General features: G+C 50.0%; 2 protein-coding genes across 4 annotated transcripts in view; one reads left to right on the plus strand and one right to left on the minus strand.

Annotated features, from left to right (window-relative positions):
* Positions 1-665: 665 nt before the first annotated feature.
* On the minus strand, positions 666-8796 carry ZNF331 (zinc finger protein 331). Of its 3 annotated transcripts, XM_045576000.1 has the most exons (5): positions 8665-8793; positions 6540-6605; positions 4961-5042; positions 3725-3875; positions 666-2472 (listed from the first exon to the last, which is right to left on the minus strand). In XM_045576000.1, the coding sequence occupies exons 3-5, from the start codon at positions 4967-4969 to the stop codon at positions 1013-1015; spliced, it is 1620 nt and encodes a 539-aa protein (XP_045431956.1). In that variant the 5' UTR covers positions 4970-5042; positions 6540-6605; positions 8665-8793; the 3' UTR covers positions 666-1012. The 3 variants fall into 3 exon arrangements, with proteins under 3 accessions (XP_045431956.1, XP_045431957.1, XP_045431955.1); XM_045576001.1 differs by lacking the exon at positions 6540-6605 and having other exon boundaries at positions 3725-3851; positions 8665-8796; XM_045575999.1 differs by lacking the exon at positions 6540-6605 and having other exon boundaries at positions 8665-8796.
* A 9357-nt stretch (positions 8797-18153) lies between these two features.
* The window catches only part of LOC118710214 (zinc finger protein 420-like), a 34413-nt gene continuing 30260 nt past the window's right edge, over positions 18154-22306 (plus strand). The window contains 3 exon segments of the mRNA XM_045575985.1: positions 18154-18555; positions 18803-19312; positions 21682-21808. Coding sequence (XP_045431941.1) covers positions 19298-19312; positions 21682-21808 — 142 coding nt within the window. The 5' untranslated portion in view covers positions 18154-18555; positions 18803-19297.

The following is a 22306-nucleotide window of genomic DNA, read 5'->3' on the forward strand; positions in this document are numbered from 1 at the left end:
AGAATGGGGCTCTGACCACCTGAGCGACTGGCCGGGCCGGTTCATTACTGACTTGGGGCATTCTTTACATTTTCAGGTCCAGGTCCACTCTCCTCCCACTCTGCTTCTTGCCTTCCACTTCCTCACGGTGCCACCGACGAACAGAACTTTGTTCCTTTTGAGGAAGTTCAACTTACTTATTTAAAATGTATTTTTACTGATTTCAGAAAGGGAGGGAGGGAGAAAAACATCAATGATGAGAGACTCATTGATTAGCTGCCTCCTGCGCGCCCCACACTGGGGATCGAGCCCACAACCCGGGCCTGTGCCCTGACCGGGAATGGAACCGTGACCTCTTGGTTCATAGGTTGACGCTCAAGCACTGAGCCATGCAGGTCAGGTGAGGAAGGGTAACTTATGAACCTTATTTTATGTTTAGCACCTTTTATGTCCTAAGAATCAGCATGGAAAACTCTGGGGAGGGAGGGCATGTATGGGGGGGGGGGTCAGTGATATGTACACATATAATACCTTAATAAAAAAAAAAAAGAAAGAAAAAAGAAAAAAAGAAAAGAAACAGCATGGGCCCAGGCCTGTGAAAACTGTATTTTCGCGTAGAAGCTTGATAATCTTTTCTAAACTCGTTACCCCCACAGCGGGCCTTCTTGCAATAATTCACTGACAGCAATGACGACAGAAGTGCAGCGTGTTTACTGAGTTTGCACCACATTCCAGATACACTTGCGGGGAGTTCCACGTACCAGACTCGTCTGCTGGACCCCTGGCAGTGCCAGGTGGCTGTCCCGATTTCACAGATATGCACAGGGGTTAAAGGTCATTTCCCCCGCGGCACAGGGAGTGAGTCAAGGGGTGGCTGAGGGTGACAGCCGGCAGGGTGTGTACCTTGAGGAAAGGCTGCTGCTGCACGTGTTACATTAGCGGTTATTCCCCAGAATGGGTCTAAAATCAAATCAAAAGGTACTGGGAACCCTCTAGGCGTCCGTTACACTAACCCATCCAGTGAACAAGCTGTCTACACTGAGTGTGTTGTAATCGCGGAGGAAAGTGACTTCCCGTCTCCAAACCTGCCTCTCGCGTGACTGTCCTGAGGTTCCGGAAGGAGAGGAGCGGCCGGTGGAGGCTTCCTTCTGTTACATCGCGTCACAGACTCGCCTCGCGCGGTGGCAGGACGCGTGCTGTTCGGAGGCCTCTGCACGCTCTCGGTCTTCGCGAGGCCTGCCCGCGGCGGGGCGCCCCCGCGGTCCTCTGTGATGGGGCGGGTGGCCACACGCCCGTCCGCCGGCCCCGCACTCGCGGGCTCCGCACCGCCGTGCGCCTTCTGGTGCTGCGTGAGCTGGTGGCCGTGGCTGAAGGCTTTCCCGCACTCCCCACACCCGTAGGGCCTCTCTCCGGTGTGGATCCGCTCGTGTTTCACCAGGCTGGACCCGTAGATGAAGGCCTTCCCGCACTCCTTGCATCTGTAGGGCGTCTCGCCGGTGTGGATCCGCTCGTGCTGGGTCAGGTGGTAGCCGCAGTTGAAGGCCTTGCCGCACTCGGCGCACCTGTAGGGCTTCTCCCCGGTGTGGATCCTCTGGTGCTTCACGAGGCTGGAGCCCCAGCGGAAGGCCTTGCCGCAGGCCGCGCACGCGTGCGGCTTCTCGCCCGTGTGGATCTTCTGGTGCTGCGCGAGGTAGCTGACGCGGGTGAAGGCCTTCCCGCACTCCCGGCAGGCGTAGGGCTTCTCGCCCGTGTGGACCCTCTTGTGCTGGGCCAGGCTGGAGCCGCAGACGAAGGCCTTGCCGCAGTCCGGGCAGGCGTAGGGCTTCTCGCCGCTGTGCAGGCGCTGGTGCTGGATGAGCTTGTAGCCGCGGCTGAAGGTCTTGCCGCAGTCCGGGCAGGCGCAGTCCTTCTCGCCCGTGTGCAGCCGCTGGTGCTGCGCGAGCTCGTCCCCGCGGCGGAAGGCCTTCCCACAGGCCTGGCAGGCGTAGGGCTTCTCGCCCGTGTGGATCCTCCGGTGGATGACGAGGCTGGAGCCCCAGCGGAAGGCCTTCCCGCAGTCCGGACACGCGTACGGCTTCTCGCCGGTGTGGATCTTCCGGTGCTGCGTCAGCTGGTTGCCCCAGCGGAACGCCTTCTTGCACTCCTTGCACGTGTAGGGCTTCTCGCCCGTGTGGATCTTCCGGTGCTGCGCCAGCTGGTAGCCGCGGCTGAAGGCCTTGCCGCACTCCGGGCACGCGTGGGCGTTCTCCCTGCGCGGAGGCCTCGGGGGCGGCCTGACCGAGGACCCCTCCCCCGCAGGGGCTTCCGCGCGGCTGGTCCTCCTTCGGCTGAGACACCCCCCCGGAGGGCCCCCCGCTCCTGCTAACTCACCTTCACACGCCCGGTCCAGGCCGAGGGACCTGCTTTTCCCGACCGAGTTCCACCTGGAGAAACGCATTTCACAGATGCCCCTTTCTGTAGGCAAGTTCTTGGTCTCATGTGGTGACTCCAAATCTAGAGGGGAAAAAAACAACACATTTTGTTTCCTTTTAAGAAAAACAAAACAGCTGGACCGGTTTGGCTCAGTGGATGGAGCGTCGGCCTGCGGACTGAAGGGTCCCAGGTTCGATTCCGGTCAAGGGCATGTACCTTGGTTGCGGGCGCATCCCCAGTGGGGGGTGTGCAAGAGGCAGCTGGTCGATGTTTCTCTCTCATCGACGTTTCTAACTCTCTGTCCCTCCCAATTCCTCTCTGTGTAAAAATCAATAGAATATATTAAAAAAAAGAAAAGAAAAACAAAACAAACAAAGCAACTACAAACCAAAACTTCTCTAGTAGAAATAAAACTTCTCCCTTGCCCTCTGAAATCAATAAAAAAGTATATTTCAAAAATTAGCCATACATATTATGGTTGTTGTTTTTCTAATTTCCTGAGATAATGACAAGATATTATCATCTGATGTTTAACTCAGAGGTCACAGATTTGTAACTTTCAACCTCATGTCAGGCACAATGTGTGGGAAATGGAGGGTGCTCAGTTTGGTTTTATGTGAATTCTGTTTGTCCATCCACCTCTATAGAGAAATCGAAGAACCACGGGCCATTTGGGTATAAACGTAGCAACACAGTGTGAAGCTTGGTTTTCTTGAAGATGGCTGTGAAATAAATATTTCAGAATTCTAACTCATCCTTTGCTCATGAAGAGAGTGGGAGCCACAGGAAGGGCCAGACGAAGGTGGTAAGATCACTGAGGGCTGACAAGAGGAAGGTGTAATGGTCACTGCCAACCGGGCGAAGCTCAAGCACTCCCTGGGAACAGGAACAAGATTCAAATAATTTCTTTAATTTTTTTTTTTTAAACTGATTTCAGAGAAGAAGAGAGAGGAAGAGAAAGGAAGAAAAGAAGGAAGGAAGGAAGGAAGGAAGGAAGGAAGGAAGGAAGGAAGGAAGGAAGGAAGGAAGGAAGGAAGGAAAGAGAAGGGAAAGGAAAGGAAAGGGGGAGAGAGAGAGAGAGAGAGAGAGAGAGAGAGAGAGAGAGAGAGAGAGAGAGAGAGAGAGAGAGAAAGATAGATGAATGATGAGAGAATCACTGCCCTGTTGCCTCTGCATACTGGGGATCATGCACCCTGACTGGGAATCGAACTGTGACCTCCTGGTCCATGGGTAATGCTCAACCACCGAGTCACACAGGGAGCTGGGCGCACCTCCCTCCTAAAACTCACACCCCGGGGAGCAGAGTGTGAGCTACGTGACTCGGGCAGCTCACCCAGCGAGACCAGGTTGCTGTAGTTCTCCAGCATCACGTCCCAGTACAGGTCCCGCTGCGCGGAGTCCAGGCAGGCCCACTCCTCCCGGGAGAAGTCGATGGCCACGTCTGAGAACGTCACGGGGCCCTGGGAACACGGGCCCACGTGTCCCTGAGGAGGCAGAAGGGCAGTTTCAGGACGAAGGAGAGGAGAGGCAGGCCTACGCTCTGGGCAGAGCAGACACATTGGGTCTGGAGAGCCTCAGAGATGGGAGGGGACAGTGAGGCGTGGCTGTGACAGGCAGACCGCTCCGGGTAGCTGCAGAGAAAAGCCGGCTGCCCCTGAGCAATCCCTCTGCACCACAGCCCGAGAGCAGGGACAGGGCGGTCCGGCTTCCTGCCGTTCCCACGCACACGGCCTGCCGCGCGCCTGCCTCACAGAATTCCGCTGGCTTTGTTTCGGAAACGTTAACATGAGATCTCTTTATCTTCGGAAATAGGGTGGGCCTGTCCGAATGTTTTCAAGCCTCAAGTTCCTCGTTTGCCAGGCTATTTTTTAAGCCGTCATCCTTTGCAATGACAGGAAACATTTTTAAAATTCCACCATATGGACAGATTAGACGGAATGACAGTGATTGCACGTTTCCCCGCAGTTCTGGGAGCATGTGATCACTATTCCTCTGAACTGGAGGCTCTGACCCGTGACCCCGCCCGCCCAATCCCTTGTTTCTGATCGAAAGGATGCTGGTGGCCAATGACGCAGACGCACACCGAGGTCTGTTTAACAAGACAAGTGCCCTCTTGGTCCACGGCTCAGCCCCGCCCTGCCCCGTGCTCACAGCCTCAGAGCTTGGGCTGTCCCCACACAAACGCCAAGGCCACTATGCACACCTTCTCTTCCGCCTGGAAATGGAGGGTTTCTGTGTTCTCCCGCGCACAAATGGGTCCAACATCTCCAACTAATCACACCATGGACCCGGCACAAATCTCTCTCCAGAGACCTTCGTCCTCCATCACCCCTCATTCCCGCTGACAAAACACCGAGCACAGGGAGGCCTGAAGCATCAGCGCCATGCTCTGTGAACGGAGCCCCGAGGCGGTCGAGGAGCTATGTGACATCACCATTAACGGGAATGGGGAGGACCGGAAGCAGGTCATTGGACGGGGCTCCCTGGGCAGGAGGCTTGGGGATAATTCATAAAAACCACCACGGACCCAAATAGCACCCTGCAAGGAGGGAGGGAAACACGCACTTACGTGGGCCATAGCTTTAGAGTCAGGAACCGATGAGCTGTCCAAGCGCTTCCTTCACCGAAGACGGAATATGGAGAGGGCGGAGCTGCGCCAGGAGAGAGGCATGGAGTCAGCGCACCTGCGCCCCCAGAGTGACCTCACACAACCTTCCCGCTCCTCCATCTTTGCTTCGCAAGGACCCTGGCTCCTTCCCCCACACCCGCACACAGACACCACAGGTCCGGAGAAGATGAGGGGGAAAACAGGCTCTCCCTCAAACTCCAGGAAACCCAGCAGCACACGACGGAAAAGAGGGATTTTTAGTTATTTTTTTGCTTTGAAGTCAAACCCAGACATTTTAAAAATATATACCGTATTTTTCAGACCATAAGACGCACCAGTTTTTAGAGAAGGGAAATGAAGAAAAAAGATTCTGAAACAAAGTGTCCTAAAATATTTTATGTGCATTAAAACCCAACATCACAGTCATAAACACATGTAATCAACCCTGTAAAGTAAACAGCAGCATTTAGAATCATTTTAGAGCCGAGCAAGCACACAGAGACCACACAGAGCTGGGCAAGTAAAAAAACTTTTTTTTTAAAGTATATGTGTAGGCTATATTTGGACCATAAGACGCAGGGACTTTTTCCCCCCCCTTCTGGGGGGAAAAAAGTGCGTCTTATGGTCTGAAAAATACGGTAATCTGTGTCATACTGGATAGGAAGGTCTTTGTTTGGGGTATTAGCTGGCCATGCTGCCTCTTAGGGTGGGATTGGCCTTACCCAACATTCTTATGGTGGGGCTGGTCTTACTCAACATTCTCAAGGTGGGGCTGGCCTTACCCAACATTCCCAGGGTGGGGCTGGCCTTACCCAACATTCCCAGGGTGGGGCTGGCCTTACCCAACATTCTCAGGGTGGGGCTGGCCTTACCCAACATTCCCAGGGTGGGGCTGGCCATACCCAACATTCTCAGGGTGGGGCTGGCCTTACCCAACATTCTCAGGGCGGGGCTGGCCTTACCCAACATTCTCAGGGTGGGGCTGGCCTTACCCAACATTCCTTGGGCGGGGCTGGCCTTACCCAAGAGTCTTAGGTGGGAGCTCCTCATCTCAGAAGGACCAAGTGACTTGGATGGGCGACTTGGGTCATGGGGTACCAGTTGACCTAATCAATCAGGTCTATATTTCTCTCTAATCAAGTCAATTAGTGGTGCTGATGTGAGGAAGCCCTGGTGAACCAGGTGAGTCCCTTTCGCTGGAATACCTCTTGGCCACGGGGAGGACAATGGGAGTCCATCCAGAGCAGGGGTGGGGAACCTTTTTCTGCCACGGGCCATTTGGATAGCAATGACATCATTCCTGGGCCATACAAAATGATCAACCAAACATGGCCTGCTGTGTTTGGTCAGACATTTCATTAACGTGGGGGACCTGACGTCAGTGCCCACCGTGAGAGGGATGCCCTGCTCCTGTCAGGACACACCAGGGGCCTCGACCGCAGGCTGCCATGTGCTTCTTCCGGTCAGAGTCCCCCCTCCTTGCTGGGTGGTAAGCAAGTACAGGAAACCATGCCCTTTCAATCATTGTAAGCACTCATACCTCAGGGTCAGGCTCCTCGCAGGCACTTAATCACAGAAGTATGATTTTGGCTCAAAATTCTAGTACCTTTTTGGCATGTATCCCAAGGAAGAAGAAGAAGAAAAAAATATATATATAAATATTTTAAAAAGGCTAATATGCAAAGTGCCCCCTCAGGAGTTCCACAGGGAGATGGGGAGTTCAATCAATCACTATGACACGCGCTGACCACCAGGGGGCAGCACGGAATAAAGGAAGGCTTTATCTCCTATAATGGGATTAATGCAGTCCTGCTGCCAGAAGTGTCAACTGGACTTAAAAGTCACTTATCAGCTGACCTTAAATAGGGAGATCATCCAGAATTATCCAGGTGGGTGCAATGTCATCGCAAAAGCAGAAGAGGGGCGTCAGAGGAGAGAGAAAGATGGGAGAAGAGCAGGGGCAGTGTGATGGGACAGGAGAGGACGGAGAAATGGGCTGTAATTCCAGGAAGCAGGCAGCCTCTGGAGCTGGGAAAGGCAGGGGAAAAGTGCCCCCTAGAGCCTCTGAAAAGGAACGCAGCCTTACCAACACCTTGGGTTTGGCCCAAGCATGTCAAACCCGCGGGCTGCAGAACCACAACCAGTATTTTTGCAGCCCAGCCAATATAAGGGTATGTAAGAAACCCTAACCGGTTTGGCTCAGTGGATAGAGCGTCGGCCTGCGGATTGAGTCAAGGGCATGTACCTTGACTGCAGGCACATCCCCAGTGTGCGTGTGTGGGGAGGGGGTACAGGAGGCAGCTGATGGATGTTTCTCTCTCATCAATGTTTCTAGCTCTCTATCCCTCCTGCAACCCCCCCACTGGGGATGTGCCCGCAACCGAGGTACATGCCCTTGATCGGAATCGAACTTGGGACCTGGCCGATGCTCTATCCACTGAGCCACACCGGTCAGGGCTCCTGCTGTCACTTTCATTACAGGGTCAGGCTCTGACCTCCCACGGGGCCCCCTGCGCGGCGGGAAGGTGACAGCGGAGGAGCCGCACAGACATCCCGCCCCGGGGCACGCTGCCGCACACAGCGCGGTCCTCACTCAGCGGTGGCCACGCACCCAATCCTGCGCCCAAACCTGCACCCGATCCTCAGAACCAGCTCACACCCACCCCCACCCAGTCCCCGTGCCCGGCCCCGACCTCCCGTGGAGGGGGAAAGGCGCACCTCGGGCCCTGCCACCCCCGGGAGCCCACGCGCAGGCGCTGGCACCGGGCGGAGTCTCCCCCTGCACAACCGCGCAGGCGGGGACCCTGACACTGACACACACTGACACACACCAACACACTGACACACACCAGCACACCAACACTAACACACACACTCACACTGACACTCATACACACACACACACACCAACACACTAACACACACCGACACACACTCACACACACACGCTCACACACACACTGACACACACCAACACACACTCACACTGACACTGACACACACACTCTCTCACACACTCACACTGACACTCATACACACACACTCACACACCCACCAACACACTAACACACACCGACACACACACCAACACACACTCACACACACACGCTCACACACACACTGACACACACCAACACACACTGACACACACACTCACACTGACACTCATACACACACACACACACTCACACACACACTCTCTCACTCACACTGACACTCGTACACGTACACACACACACACACCAACACACTAACACACACCAACACACACACACACACACGCTCACACACACACTGACACACACCAACACTCACACACACACTGACACACACCAACACTCACACACACACACACACACTCACTGACACTCATACACACACACACTCACACACACTGACACTCGTACACACAGACACACACACTCACACACTCACACTAACACTCATACACACACTCTCACACACACTCACACACTCACACTGACACTCGTACACACAGACACACACACACACACACTCACACTGACACACTCGCGCGCGCGCGCACTTCTCTCCGCACCACAGGCCGCGGCTGCGCTTGGGGCCTCCTCGCCCGGGGCCTTTCGCGCCCCGACACCCGCCCCTCGCACCCCGCGCCGGGTCCTCCCGGGACGCGGACCGCTTACCGCTCGGGACCCAACTGCGCCCCGGGGCGTCGGGAGGAGGCGCCGGGGCGGAGGTTAACCCCGACGGCGTCCATCCGGGGAAGCGGAGCCTAGACACCGGTGCGCGGCGGACGCGCCTCCCAGAATGCAACGCGGAGCGCTCCTAAGCGAAGCCGCGCCTCGGGGGCCTCTGGGAAATGTAGTCCAGAGTCCGGGGATCCGCGGAGATGGAAACGGCTCGCCTCCTCCCCAGCGGGCCGCTCTCCGAGGCCCTAAGGAACGCTGTCGCAGAGACTTCTGGGAAATGCAGTTCGCACAGGGCGAGCCCCTGGGGCTGGAAGCCGGGGGCCTTCAGAAGGCACCTTGCGCTGTCCCTATAAGGACCCGTGCCCCGAGGATATTTGGGATGGCGCAGGGAGAGAATGGATTACAGAGCCGCAGAAGCTACAAATGCTGGGAGCCCTGCCCACCTTCAGATTTCTCCTAGCAAGCCCTAGCCGGCTTGGCTCAGTGGATAGGGCATGAGCCTGCAGACGGAAGGGTCCCCGGTTTGATTCCGGTCAGGGACACATGCCTGGGTTTCGGGCTCAATCCCCAGTGGGAGGCATGCAGTGGGGGGGCAATCGATGAGTCTCTCTCATCATTGATGTTTCTATCTCTCCCTTCCTCTCTGAAATCAATAAACATGTATTTTTTATTTTATTTTTTTAATATATTTTATTGATTTTATACAGAGAGGAAGGGAGAGAGATAGAGAGCCAGAAACGTCAATGAGAGAGAAACATCAACCAGCTGCCTCCCGCACACCCCCTACAGGGGATGTGCCCGCAACCAATGTACATGCCCTTGACTGGAATCGAATCCAGGACCCCCCCAGTCCGCAGACGGACGCTCTACCACTGAGCCAAACCAGCCTCGGCAATAAACATGTATTTAAAAATATATATTTTAAAATATTTTTTAAAAAATGTGTAGGTTTGCCCTAGCTGATTTGGCACAGTGGTTGGAACATGGACCAGACCACTGAAAGGTCCCAGGTTTGATTTCGGTCAAGGGCACATACATCAGTTTCAGGCTCAATCCCCAGTCCCCGTCAAGAGTATGTGCAGGAGGCAACCAATTGATGTATGAGAGATAGAAACATCAATGATGAGAATCATTCATTGACTGCCTCCTGCATCCCCGCACCTCCCACCCCCCGCCCCAACTCCACTAGGGATCAGGCCAGCAACCTGGGCCTGTGCTCTCCTGATTCAACCACTGAGCCATGCCCTGGCTAATGTCTCTTTCACCTCTATGTTTCTCCCCCTCCCTTCCATTCTGAAAAATCCAATGGAAAAAATATACTCAGGTGAGAATTAACAAAAAGTTATACAGGTTTGCAATTGCACCAAGGTCCACACCCCTAGCTCTCATAGTTTTGTTTGTTTTTAAATTTGATTGATTTTAGAGACAGAGGAAGTGAAAGAAAAACATTGATTTGTTGTTCCACTTATTTATGCCTTCAGGGCTGTTTCTTGTATGTGCCCTGACTGTGGATTGAACCAGAAACCTTGGTGTATCCAGATGACCCTTTTTTAAAAAAATATATTTTTATTGATTTTTCACAGAGAGGAAGAGAGAGGGATAGAGAGTTAGAAACATCGATGAGAGAGAATCATCGACCAGCTGCCTCTTGCACACCCCCTACTGGGGATGTGCCCGCAACCACAGTACATGCCCTTGACCAGAATCGAACCCGGGACTTTTCAGTCCGCAGGCCGACGCTCTATCCACTGAGCCAAACCGGTCCCGGCCAGATGACCCGTTTTTAAAAAAATTTATTTTATTGATTTTTTTTACAGAGAGGAAGGCAGATAGAGATTTAGTAACATTGATGAGAGTCATCCATCGGCTGCCTCTTGCATGCTCCCTACTGGGCATGTGCCCGCAAGCAAGGTACAGAATTGAACCCGGGCCCTTCAGTCCGCAGGCAGGACAACGCTTATTCACTGAGCCAAACCGGTTTCGGCTATCTTTATTTTTTTTAATTATTATTTTAAAAATATATTTTTAGCCGGGACCGGTTTGGCTCAATGGATAGAGCCTCGGCTTGGGGACTGAAGGGTCCCGGGTTCGATTCCGGTCAAGGGCATGTACCTTGGTTGCGGGCATATCCCCAGTGGGGGGTGTGCAAGAGGCAGCTGATCGATGACTCTCTCTCATCGATGTTTCTAACTCTCTATCTCTCTCCCTTCCTCTCTGTATAAATCAATAAAATATATTAAAAAATGTATATTTTTTATTGATTTTATTTATTTCATTTTTTTAAATTATATTTTTATTGATTTTAGAGAGGGAGAGAGAGGGAGAAATAGAAACCCCGATGAGAGAATCATTTATAACCTGCCTCCTGCACACCCCACACAGGGGATTGAGCCTGCAACCCGGGCCTGTGCCCTGACTGGGAATGTAACCATGACCTCCTGGTTCATAAGTCAATGCTCAACCACTGAGCCACACCAGCTGGGCCATTTAATTTTTATATTATTATTACAGAGCCATGTATCTTAATTTAATTAAGTTATAGAAGTCATTATTCCTTATATTGGCTCAGTGGTGGTGTCAACCTATGAACTGGGAGGTCACGGTTTGATTCCAGGTCGGGGCACAAACCCAGGTTATGGACTCGATCCCCAGGGTGGGCCTGCCGGAGCAGCCGATCCATGATTCTCTCTCATCATTGAAGTTTCCCTCTCTCTATTTCCCTTCCTTTCTGAAGTCAATAAAAAAACAGCAGGTGTGGTTGAGCATCGGCCTTTGCACCCAAAGTTCTCCGGTTCCATTCCCAGTCAAGGGCGCATGCCCAGACTGCAGGTTCAGTATTTGGTCTGGCTGCATGCAGAGGCAGTCGATTGATGTTTCTCTCTCCCTCTCCCTTCCTCTCTCTCTAAAGTCAATAAAAACATATAAAAACACACACACAACACAAACAAAAAGAGAAAGTTTGCATTCCCAGGAGGTATATACTGTGACCTCTTACAAGGCATTTCCAGATTTGTGTGAAGCCATAAAATTTTATTGAAGGACATAAAAAAAAGATGTGTTTCACTGAAACCGGTTTGGCTCAATGGATAGAGCGTCGGCCTGCGGACTGAAGGGTCCCAGGTTTGATTCCGGTCAAGGGCATGTGCATTGGTTGTAGAGGCAGCTGATCAATGACTCTCCCTCATCGATGTTTCTGGCTCTTTGCCCTTCTCCCTTTCTCTATTAAAAAAATCAATAAAATATATATTTTTGAAAACCGAAAAAAACAACAACAGCAGTTTCTTGGGACAAGGAGCCGCCATCTCGCCCAGAGCGACGGGGAGGGCAGAGGAGAGGCAGGCGAACCCCCCCAAGAGGAGTGATGATGGGGGGGAGGGAGAGAAAGGAGAAGAGAGGGTGTGTGCGCCTTCGGACCCGGTGAGGTCTGGGAACCCCAGGACCTGGGGGAGGAAGCGGCCAGCCCGCAAGGGGCGGCACACCGAGAGGGAGGGGAGAATCCGCATTTGGAGTGAAGGCTCCACATGGTGAGGCGGGTCCTTGATAGGCTTTTAGCTGCTAAAATGTAGCAGGAAAACCATGAGGCCGGTGGCTTCCACACCGCAGGAAGGCAGGAGGGGAGCGGAGATGGTAACCAATGACGCCGGCGGATCGCAGGATTCGAACGTCTCCCGGGCAAACGCGGACTCATCACCGGAAGGACCGGCGGGCGCGAGAATGTAAACTTCCGTAGCCACCACCCCCCCAAGCCCGGCTGTGCTGGTCTGCGGACCGGGGAGCCGCCGAGCCCAGGTTTCCACCGGAGGAACCCCCGACGGAACGTGACCTCCAGGCCTCTGAATCGGCTTCCGGGTCTGCGGGGAAACTGCGCAGGCGCGGCGCTGGGAGGGGGCGAGGGGCGGGGCCTGGACTGCAGAACGAAAGTGGGGAGCACTTTGACATCCGGGTTAAGCGGATGTAGAAACTGGGTCTGAAAGGGGCGTGTCCACTTCCGCCCCGCCCCCAGAGCGTCTGTTTGCAGATCTATCTGCCCAGCTCAACTGGATGCTCTGAGTTCTGGTGCATTTGAATTTCCTTTGTGTAATGTGGGGCAGTGTTAAGAAAAGTTTAGGGTCGTGAGGACCCACTTATATTTGGAAGCTTTTTTTTTTTTCCTTTTTAAAAATATATATTGTATTGATTTTTTACAGAGAGGAAGGGAGAGGGATTGTTAGAAACACCCATGAGAGAGAAACATCCATCAGCTGCCTCCTGCACACCCCCTACTGGGGATGTGCCGGGAACCAAACTAGAAGCTTCAGAGGGAATATGGCCCTGCCTTTGAAGCTTCTAGCTTCATGGTTTGGTACAAACCTTGTACTAAAAAGTACATCCCCTTGACTGGAATTGAACCTGGGACCCTTCAGTCCACAGGCCGATGCTCTATCCACTGAGCCAAACCGGCCTTGGCAAATTTATAAAGACTTTGAATCATAGTCATCCCTTCCTTTGGAAAACTGCTGTTTGAACTACTCTGTTATTCTTAGCCTCTTATTCTGTAGGTCAACTCTGTTATTTTTAGACTAAAATAACTTTATTTGCCAAAGCCGGTTTGGCTCAGTGGTAGAGTGTCGGTCTGCGGACTGAAAGGACCCAGGTTCCATTCCGGGCAAGGGCATATACATTGGTTGCAGGCACATCCCCGGTAGGGGGTGTGCAAGAGGCAACTGGTCGATGTTTCTCTCTCATCAACGTTTCTAGCTCTCTATCTCCCTCTCTAAAAAATCAATAAAATATATTTTAAAAAAATAAAAAATAAATAAAATAACTTTATTTTTTGTTTGAATAGAAAAGATAAAGCTTTCCATTTAATTTGGTGATGTATTAACATTCTCTCACTGCCCCCTCCCCCCCAATAAACTTAATTGTCTGAACTTGCAAGCTAGCAGTCTAACTGATAAGCTGATATTGATGCCAGGTGCCTGTATAGATATGGTTACAGGTGTCTGTATAAATATGATATATACTCAAGGTTACAGGTGCTTGTTAGATATGTACTCAAGGTTAAACTTACACAAGGACCTAAAAAAGATATAGAAAGAGAATGCTTCCTCCTTTGGGTGTTCGGAACTTGACAGAGATAATCTGCTGTGAACCTGCCCGCAATAAAGATAACTCCTAACTGCCCTATCTGGTTTGGCTCAGTAGATAGAGAGACTCAAGAGCCCCAAGTTTGATTCCAGTCTTGGTTGTGGGCACATCCCCTGGGGGGGGGGGGGGTGCAGGAGGCAGCTGATGGATGTTTCTCTCTCATAGATGTTTCTGGCTCTCTCTCTCCCTTCCTCTCCGTAAAAAAAAAAAAATCAATAAAAATGTATATTAAGAAAAAGATGACTCCTAACTAATTGGCTCATTAAGGCGTCTTGTCCAGCTCACTGATTTGGGATACAACAAATTTTTATAAAGATGTAATTGAGCCAAACAGTATATGTTTGGGAGCGAGATCTCAACAGACTGAGAAAATTGCTTCAAAGAATGGCTGTTTGCAACTTTTACGAGACTTTATAAAGTGCTGCTGCTCTGGTCAGGTAGTTCAGTTGGTTGGAGGCTCATCTGGATATGCCAAGGTTCCATCTCAGGCCAGGGCACATACAAGAATCAACCAATTGCCAAGACCGGTTTGGCTCAATGGATAGAGCGTCGGCTTGGCGACTGAAGGGTCCCAGGTTCGATTCCGGTCAAGGGCATGTGCATTGGTTGTAGGCACATCCCCAGTAGGGGATGTGCAAGAGGCAGCTCATCGATGTTTCTAACTCCCTATCCCTCTCTCTTCCTCTCTGTAAAAAATCAATAAAATATATTAAAAAAGAAAAAACATCGATGAGAGAGAAACATCAACCAGCTGCCTCTTGCACACTCCCTACTGGAGATGTGCCTGCAATTAAGGTACATGCTCCCCGACACACACACCAGAATTGAACCTGGGACCCCCCCCCCACTCTGCAGGCTGACCTCTGTCCACTGAGCCACACCAGTTAGGACCAATATCTCCAGTCTTGTTCCTAGTTTGACCACGTCTCTGACATCTCGGGTTCCACCGGCTTCGTTGCTCCTCCACAGGACCCTCAATACCTCAGTTTCGTGGGAACTGCACGGTAAGATGGCCGCCCCCATGGTGCTCCACCACAATGCCCACGGGCGCTATCATCTCTTCTAGGAGGAGAGGGGGGCCTGAATAAAATAACACCAGCTCCACGTTGGCTTTCCGTCGGCTCCGGCCTCTGAAAACTTACTCAGCACAGTGTTGCTGACCAAGGGGGGAGGCTGTCAGGAGTCCAAAAGGTGATTTCAAAATTCTCAGATAAAAATAAATAAAAATTGAAAAAGTAGTCGAAACCGGTTTGGCTCAGTGGTAGAGCGTCGGTCTGCGGACTGAAAGGTCCCGGGTTCGATCCGGTCAAGGGCATGTACCTTGGTTGTGGGCACATCCCCAGTGGGGGATGTGCAGGAGGCAGCTGATCGATGATTCTCTCTCATCGATGTTTCTAGCTATCTATCCCTTTCCTTTCCTTTCTGTGAAAAATTAATAAAATATATTTAAAAAAAAAGAAAAAGTAATAAAATAAGCCAGGACCGGTTTGGCTCAGTGGATAGAGAGTCGGCCTGCGGAATGAAGGGTCCCAGGTTTGATTCCGGTCAAGGGTATGTACCTTGGTTGCGGGCACATCCCCAGTGGGGGGTGTGCAAGAGGCAGCTGGTCGATGTTTCTCTCTCATCGACATTTCTAACTCTCTGTCCCTCTCAATTCCTCTCTGTGTAAAATCAATAAAATATATTTTTTTAAAAAGAAAAAGTAATAAAATAAAATAAAGCCAGATAAAAATAAATAAAAATTGAAAAAGTAATAAAATAAAATAAAAATCCAGGTAAAAATAAATGAAAATTGAAAAAGTAATAAAGTAAAATAAAGCCAGATAAAAATAAAAATAAAATTGAAAAAGTAATGAAATAAAATAAAGCCAGATAAAAATAATAAAAATTGAAAAAGTAATAAAATAAAATAAAGCCAGGTAAAATTCTCTTGGCTTTGCCCTGAAAGGCGAATGAATGCCATCGAGATGGACCGCTTGGGGGACTGGATCAGAAGGAGGTGGGCGTGGCCACGTTGCTGCGTCACAGAGCCACGCCCACGGCCAGAACGTGACTCTCAGAAGCGTCCCTAGCAACAGAGAGAGAGGGGCGGGGCACGGAGCGAATGGTGGTGGAAGGGAGCTGAGCCTTAGGCCGCCGCCGTGGGGTCTTGAGGAGCTCAGCATCAGGTGGGTCTGCGCGGGGCTGCGGACGGGGGCGCCTCCGAGGCGAGAGGAGGGCTCTTTGGGGACTTTGGGTTCCGTCACCAGGGAATCTTGGCTGTAGAGATCCTCCCGGCGGCGGTCAAGGTTATCAGCGTATGAAGACGTACATGATGGACAATGCGAACGGCAGGGTTTGCTGTCGGCCTGTTGGTTCTCAGTGACTGAGAACTGGAATGTGCCCTCGCTGGTTTGGCTACAATTATGGCCATGGCTTCTGAGGCCCACCAGAGGGCGCATGGAGCCCAGGCTGCTGCCAGCCCTTCTCCTCCCCCTGCTTTCCCTCCCTCCCCTGGCTCTCCCTCCCCTACCTGGGAAACCAGCCAAATGCAAATTAAGTTATTGAGTGTTTTGAAAAAAGAAAAGAAAAGAAAAAGGATTGGAGTGATAGGTGAGTGTCAGGGAACGCGGTGTCTTTGATGGAATCTCGATTTAGTGGGGCTCAGATATCAAAGGCCTGGGCAAGGGAAGGTTAAGGGCATGTACCTTGGTTGCGGGCACATCCCTAGTAGGGGGTGTGCAGAGGCAGCTGGTCGATGGTTCTCTTTCATCAATTTTTCTAGCTCTCTACCCCTCTCCTTTCCTCTCTGTAAAAAAATCATTAAAATATATTTTTAAAATAAATTATATGTATGTGTGTGTGTGTGTGTGTGTGTGTGTATAAAGAAAGAAGTGGGGTGAGTAAAAAGAAAACTGTGCCAAGAAAGTAGTTTAGAAAAATTAATGCAATCAAACTACTTGAAGTTAGGGGGCAGTACAATCCCCTAACTAATAAGGATGAGTCCATGATTTGGCTCATGCACATAAAACTAGTGGGGAATGAAGTATGGTAGCAATCATCTCAGGTAGAAACTGTGGTTTGGGTTCAGTACTTATTTCTTTGCTAAAACGATATAAAGTTATTTTGATTTTCTGAACTTACCTATGCTATGCCAATACTCTATTGACGGTGGTTTAAATGTCCCATTGATTGTGATCTCACTGGTCATCCTTCCAGGAATCAGAACAGCACAATTATCCTAAATTGTCTCAGTAGCTACCGTTAGTGCTTTCCTGTGAGGACTCAGTGATCCCAGAATCTAGACAGCACAATTATTCTAAATTGCCCTGGTGGTCCCAGATAATGTGTTTCTGTTGATGCAGTGATTCGTAGATACTTACATAATTAAGTTGCTCAATTTTGCTTCTGTAAAAATGCTTTTCGCGAAGACAGTTTCCTCATTCCAAAAACAAAGTCCTGGCCGCCCCCTGGCTCCGCCCCGCCCCCTCCCTCTGGCCCCGCACAGGCCTGGCCCCGCCCCCACCGCGGAGCCGCTCCGCTCAGGCCCCGCCCCCCGCAGGGAGGCGCATGCGCAGTCCTGGCAGCCGGAAGCGGCTGCGGAGGGGCCGGTGGCGGCTCCCTGAGGCGGTGTCTGTGCTTTAAAGCCGCTGCTCCCGGCCCCTCCCCGCAGGGCGGGCTGAGGGCGCTGCGGGCGCTGAAGTCCGTGTGGGAGCCCCGCCCGGAGCCCCTCCCGGCGGTGAGTGCGCGTCCCGGGGGGCTGCGCAGCGGAGGCGCCGCGTTCCTTTGGGGGAAACTGAGGCCCGGCCCGCGGTCTGTCCGCCTGTGGCTGTGGGCCCGCCCGCCGGGTGGTTTTCCCGCCGAAAACCGTCCCCGGGGCCGCCGGGGCCCCCGCGGGGCTGGGGGTCTGGTCAGTGGTTCCCGCCCTTTGCCCTCCCCCGCCCGGCGCTTCCCGCCCAAAGAGCCCGGATGGCCCGGCCTGGGGGTCTGCGCCCGCCTTCCCAGGCCCCCCATTAATCAGGTCTGAGTGCCAGGGGCCAGTGCCAGGGGCTGGGCTCGGGAGAACGCGGTGTCCCCGGAAGAGGTGGCACTTTTCTGTTGTCAGCAGGAGAGCGACCTTCCGGGGCCCATCGGAATTCTGTGAATATTTACCGAGAATTTGGCTTCCTGCTTCATCTCCAGGATTGGGAGGAGCGGAGAGTCATTCCATTCCCGGCCCTCCCACTCCGTGTTTGTGTGTAAAAGCCACTGCGCAGTGAATAAAGCTGCCGCCGTCCTCCGGTCCCGCTTTCCTGTCTTTTTTCTCTCACTTCCCTCCCTGCCTCAGTCCGCTCACCTGTCAGGCTGGCCCTGACTCTCAGGTCCAAGCCCAGCGGGGAGCATGCCACCCGAGCACGGCTTTCTGTAGTGAATTTAACACCTGACTTGCCTTTTACAAGTCTGAATGAGAGTGACAAATCTCCAGTGTGTAAGGCTTGGGGATTTTATAATAATTTGCTTCCAATTGCAACCCGTACTCACTCAGAGGGGAGAGACTTGTCCGTTGCTCCTGGGACCCTTGTCATCCTGGATGGCAACGAGGAGGTGACCTGTGTCTGTCACCACCTGATGCTTTTTCAAGGAATGTTGGAAGCCTCAGCTTTGTGGCTGTGCTCAGTGGTGTGTGTGTGGGTTTGGTTTTTTCCATGGATTAACATTTTCTCTCTCTGACACTTAATTTATTATTTAAGAACATCTTGAGATAAATCCTGTGGGTCTTCTCAGATCCCCTGAGGAGCTGTAAGAAATGCCCTCAGGCCCTACCCGGTTTGGCTCTGTGGATAGAGTGTGGTCTTGTGGACTGAAAGGTCCCAGGTTCGATTCCGGCCAAGGGCATGTACCTTGGTTGCAGGCACATCCCTGGTAGGGGGTGGGCAGGAGGCAGCTGGTCGATGTTTCTCTCTCATCGATGTTTCTAACTCTCTATTCCTCTCTCTCTTCCTCTCTGTGAAAAATCAATAAAATATATTTTAAAAAATAAAAAAAGAAAATAAATGCCCTCAGGTTCACTTTCCCCCACGGAGGAGGACAGCCGCCCTGGCTGGGGCATCATTGGTCACTGAGGTGCCCCGGGTCATTGGAAGGTGGGGACAGGATTAGCAGGAGAGTTGTAGGACGCTTTTGTGAGAGTGGGAGCAGGCTTTGTTCAGGGAGGTAAGGGGGTGCTCTGTTTGGTTTGGGGGTCAGGACAGCAGCTCACGTTCTCATTTCTGTAGGAGTTTGTGGAGGTCTCTGGGAGGAGAGACACATGAAGACACCGAAAAACTCACAGTGTGGCTCCATGTGGGAGCTCATTGTTCCTGGCTCTCCTGTGACCGAGGACAGGAGGGCTGGACTTTTCCTCATTTCCAGGTCCTTCTGACGGTGAGGTGAGGGAAGCTGATTGAGATGCTGTGCTGATGTCTTTGAAGGCCCATTCTGTGACTCCTCAACACACTGTCACCTGAGGAGACAACTCAGACCCCGATCAGCACCAGGACCAATGGCTGCTTCTCAGGTAAACGATGTGTCCTGGGCCCCAGACTGTGTTTCCTTTGCCTCTGACATCTGTGGATTTAGAACCTGCCACTTCTGATGTTGGTGCTATTCATGTTTTTTTTCCTTATTTAATTACTGTTTTTCTTGTGAAAGTCAAGGTCAGCAGTTTATATAGTTTTGTCCTTTGGCCCAGAGTCTTCTCTGCATTCATGTTATGCAGGCTCTGCTAGGTCAAGATTTTCCACCTTCAATTGATGACTTTTACCTTCCAAAACACTGGAAGGCAGCCATGTCTAACATCCCAACTAAGATGGGGCCAGAAGCCTGGGTATCGATGAAGAAGGGAAATGTTTAGCTTTTAGGTTCAAGTGGCTGCAGCATCAGCTCTAGAATAGGGGCAAAAAAATGCACATCTCGCTGCTCAGAATAGCTCAGCAAGTTCTGAAAAGAAGAGTAAATATTAGTAGAAGAGATTGCTCACTAGATTAGTCAGAAAGACTTGCTATTTAAATGTACCTTTAGCTTCAGAACATGAGAGTTACACCTGGATTGACATTTGCAAGTTACTTTATTTGTGACTATTTTCATATCATGATTTACTTACATATTTTTGCTATGACATGTCCTTTCCTTGCCTCAGTCACTTGGTATCCATTGTTCCAGTTCACGTGATACTCCCTTGGCTGAGATACTCCCCAAATCATAGAATTTATTGAGAAATGTGCCCAGACCATCCAGAAGACCACTCTTTCTTTTAGCTTCTATTTGCTTTGAAAAAAAAAAAAAATCAAGATCACTGTCTTGATATGAGAGCTTCAACTAGTGAGGCCTTCTTGCTGTAAATTTTCATTATATTCTATACTCAAGTCATGGACATACTCGACATAATTACTTTTTATATTGTCTACAAAGTTTAGAAGAATCATATTATTTTTTCAAAATATACTTTATTGACTTTTTTTTTTTTTTTTTACAGAGAGAAAGGGAGAGGAATAGAGAATTAGAAACATCGATGAGAGAGAAACGTCTATCAGCTGCCTCCAGCACACACCCTTCTGGGGATGTGCCCGCAACCAATGTACATGACATTGACCGGAATCAAACTTGGGACCTTTTAGACTACAGGCCAATGCTGTATCCACTGAGCCAAAACAGTCAGGGCAAAAATCACATTATTAATGTATCTTTAATTCAGTTATATTTCTATGATTGTTCCTCTCTAATAATGACACACAAGAATTTCCAAATAAATGAGAGACTAAGATATTTTATAGGTCTAACATATTTCATTACATGAGTTAACCTCCTTATTGTGTTTCTAATAAAGTTTCTAATAAAATTCACAAGGAGGTTCATGAAATTTTTGGAATCACAAAATAACCTTTATTTCATTGACATGACAATTCTCTTTTCTACCCATTTTAAATTGTAGGTCAGTTCTCATAAGTGTGTCTGTCTCCACATAAAATGTTAACATTGTTTGAGCTATATTTTCTTACTTGCTTAACCTGTCTTTATTCTTTTCACTTACAGAAACTGCTGTGAATATTCATGAGTTTTCTTTATGGGTATTGACCTGTGCTTGTTTGTTTTTTAATTGTAGATACAGTTTGGAATAAAATTAAAGGTTTACCTTTTATTATATGTTTCACAAAATATTCTATCAAAGGCAGAATAATCTTGTTCTAAGAATACTCATAGTAAAATTTCAAACAGGATTGTGGTTCCAATGTGTCCTGTTCCATGAGAACTATAAATCTCATTGAAAAATACTTCCACTTAAATGCTATGTATGAACTTTTTCCTGTGTTTTCTTTGTTGTATATTCAGAAGTATGACAAATGGACCAGAAACATTGGCATCACAAGTGACAAGTGAGCTTGTTACACATGTGGAAACACAGGCCCATCTCAGAACCTGGATCAGAGCCTGTATTTTTAGGAACGTGCAGTCATGGTTGACTGTGTTAACTTCAGGCAGTAATCATGCTTCCAACTCAGCATGATATCTCCAGCTGAGAAACACAAACCACAGACCCTGAACGATGGAAAGCCCTCGGAAACCCATATGCCCATGTCGATGCCCTAATTTTAAAGTTTATTTTCCTGAGAAATAAAGTCTATACTGGGGATTTTGGGACATGCGTCATCCTCATTTGTTAATGTTAGAAAACATATCAGAGAATGTTACTGGGCAAAGTGATCATATTGAGTGTTTCAGGATATTCCCCTTGGTTAAAACTTCTCCTCCTAACATGATTTTAATTTTTGTTTGTTGCTTTTTTTTCCCCTTCATTTTTTTCTTTTTTATCTCCTAACACTGTTTTTATGTTGGGTGACATTATGACCTCTTCTGGTGACCTCTTAATAAACTTGTCTTTTCTTTCAGGAACCGTTGACCTTCGGGGATGTGGCCATAGACTTTTCTCAGGAGGAGTGGGAGTGCCTGGACCCAGCTCAGCAGAAATTGTACCTGGATGTGATGTTGGAGAACTACAGCAATCTGGCTTCTCTGGGTGAGGATGACTTCCTTTTCTAGTTGTTAATCACCCACAGGGTTTGTTTGCTTTGTTGTTGTTGTTGTTGTTATTATTATTATTATTTTGCTTTGTTATTTATACCATCTTTAGGTGCTTCTGTTTTCTAGGGTAGACTTTTTGACTCTGACTCTTAGTGAACAAATGAGGGTTTTCTGGTTTAGAAAAGAAAGGCTTTGTTATATATGTGAATTTGGAAATAAGTGTTTGAAAATTTTATTTGTCTAGACTAATTTAGGTTCCTTCAGAAAACATTTGGAAAATAATTTTCCAGAATATTCAAATATTCTACCATGTCTTCTTGCCAGTGCACAAACTGGATTGGAAATAGGAAATTCTATTTCAAAACTTGTGTTCTGCCCTGAATGGTTTGTCTCATTGGATAGAGCGCCAGCCTGTGGACTGAAGGGTCCCAGGTTCGATTCCAGTCAGGAGTATATACCTTGGATGCAGGCACATACCCAGTAGGGAGTGTGC

The sequence above is a fragment of the Pipistrellus kuhlii genome, unplaced genomic scaffold, assembly GCF_014108245.1.
Source record: "Pipistrellus kuhlii isolate mPipKuh1 unplaced genomic scaffold, mPipKuh1.p scaffold_m20_p_71, whole genome shotgun sequence".
Taxonomy (NCBI): domain Eukaryota; kingdom Metazoa; phylum Chordata; class Mammalia; order Chiroptera; family Vespertilionidae; genus Pipistrellus; species Pipistrellus kuhlii.

Excerpts from the sequence above, each read along its gene's own strand:
- ZNF331 (XM_045575999.1), bottom strand. Across the intron at positions 2,473-3,724 it reads CAGCAACCTGGTCTCGCTGG|ATTTGGAGTCACCACATGAG; the intron begins GTGAGCTGCCCG and ends TTTCCCCTCTAG.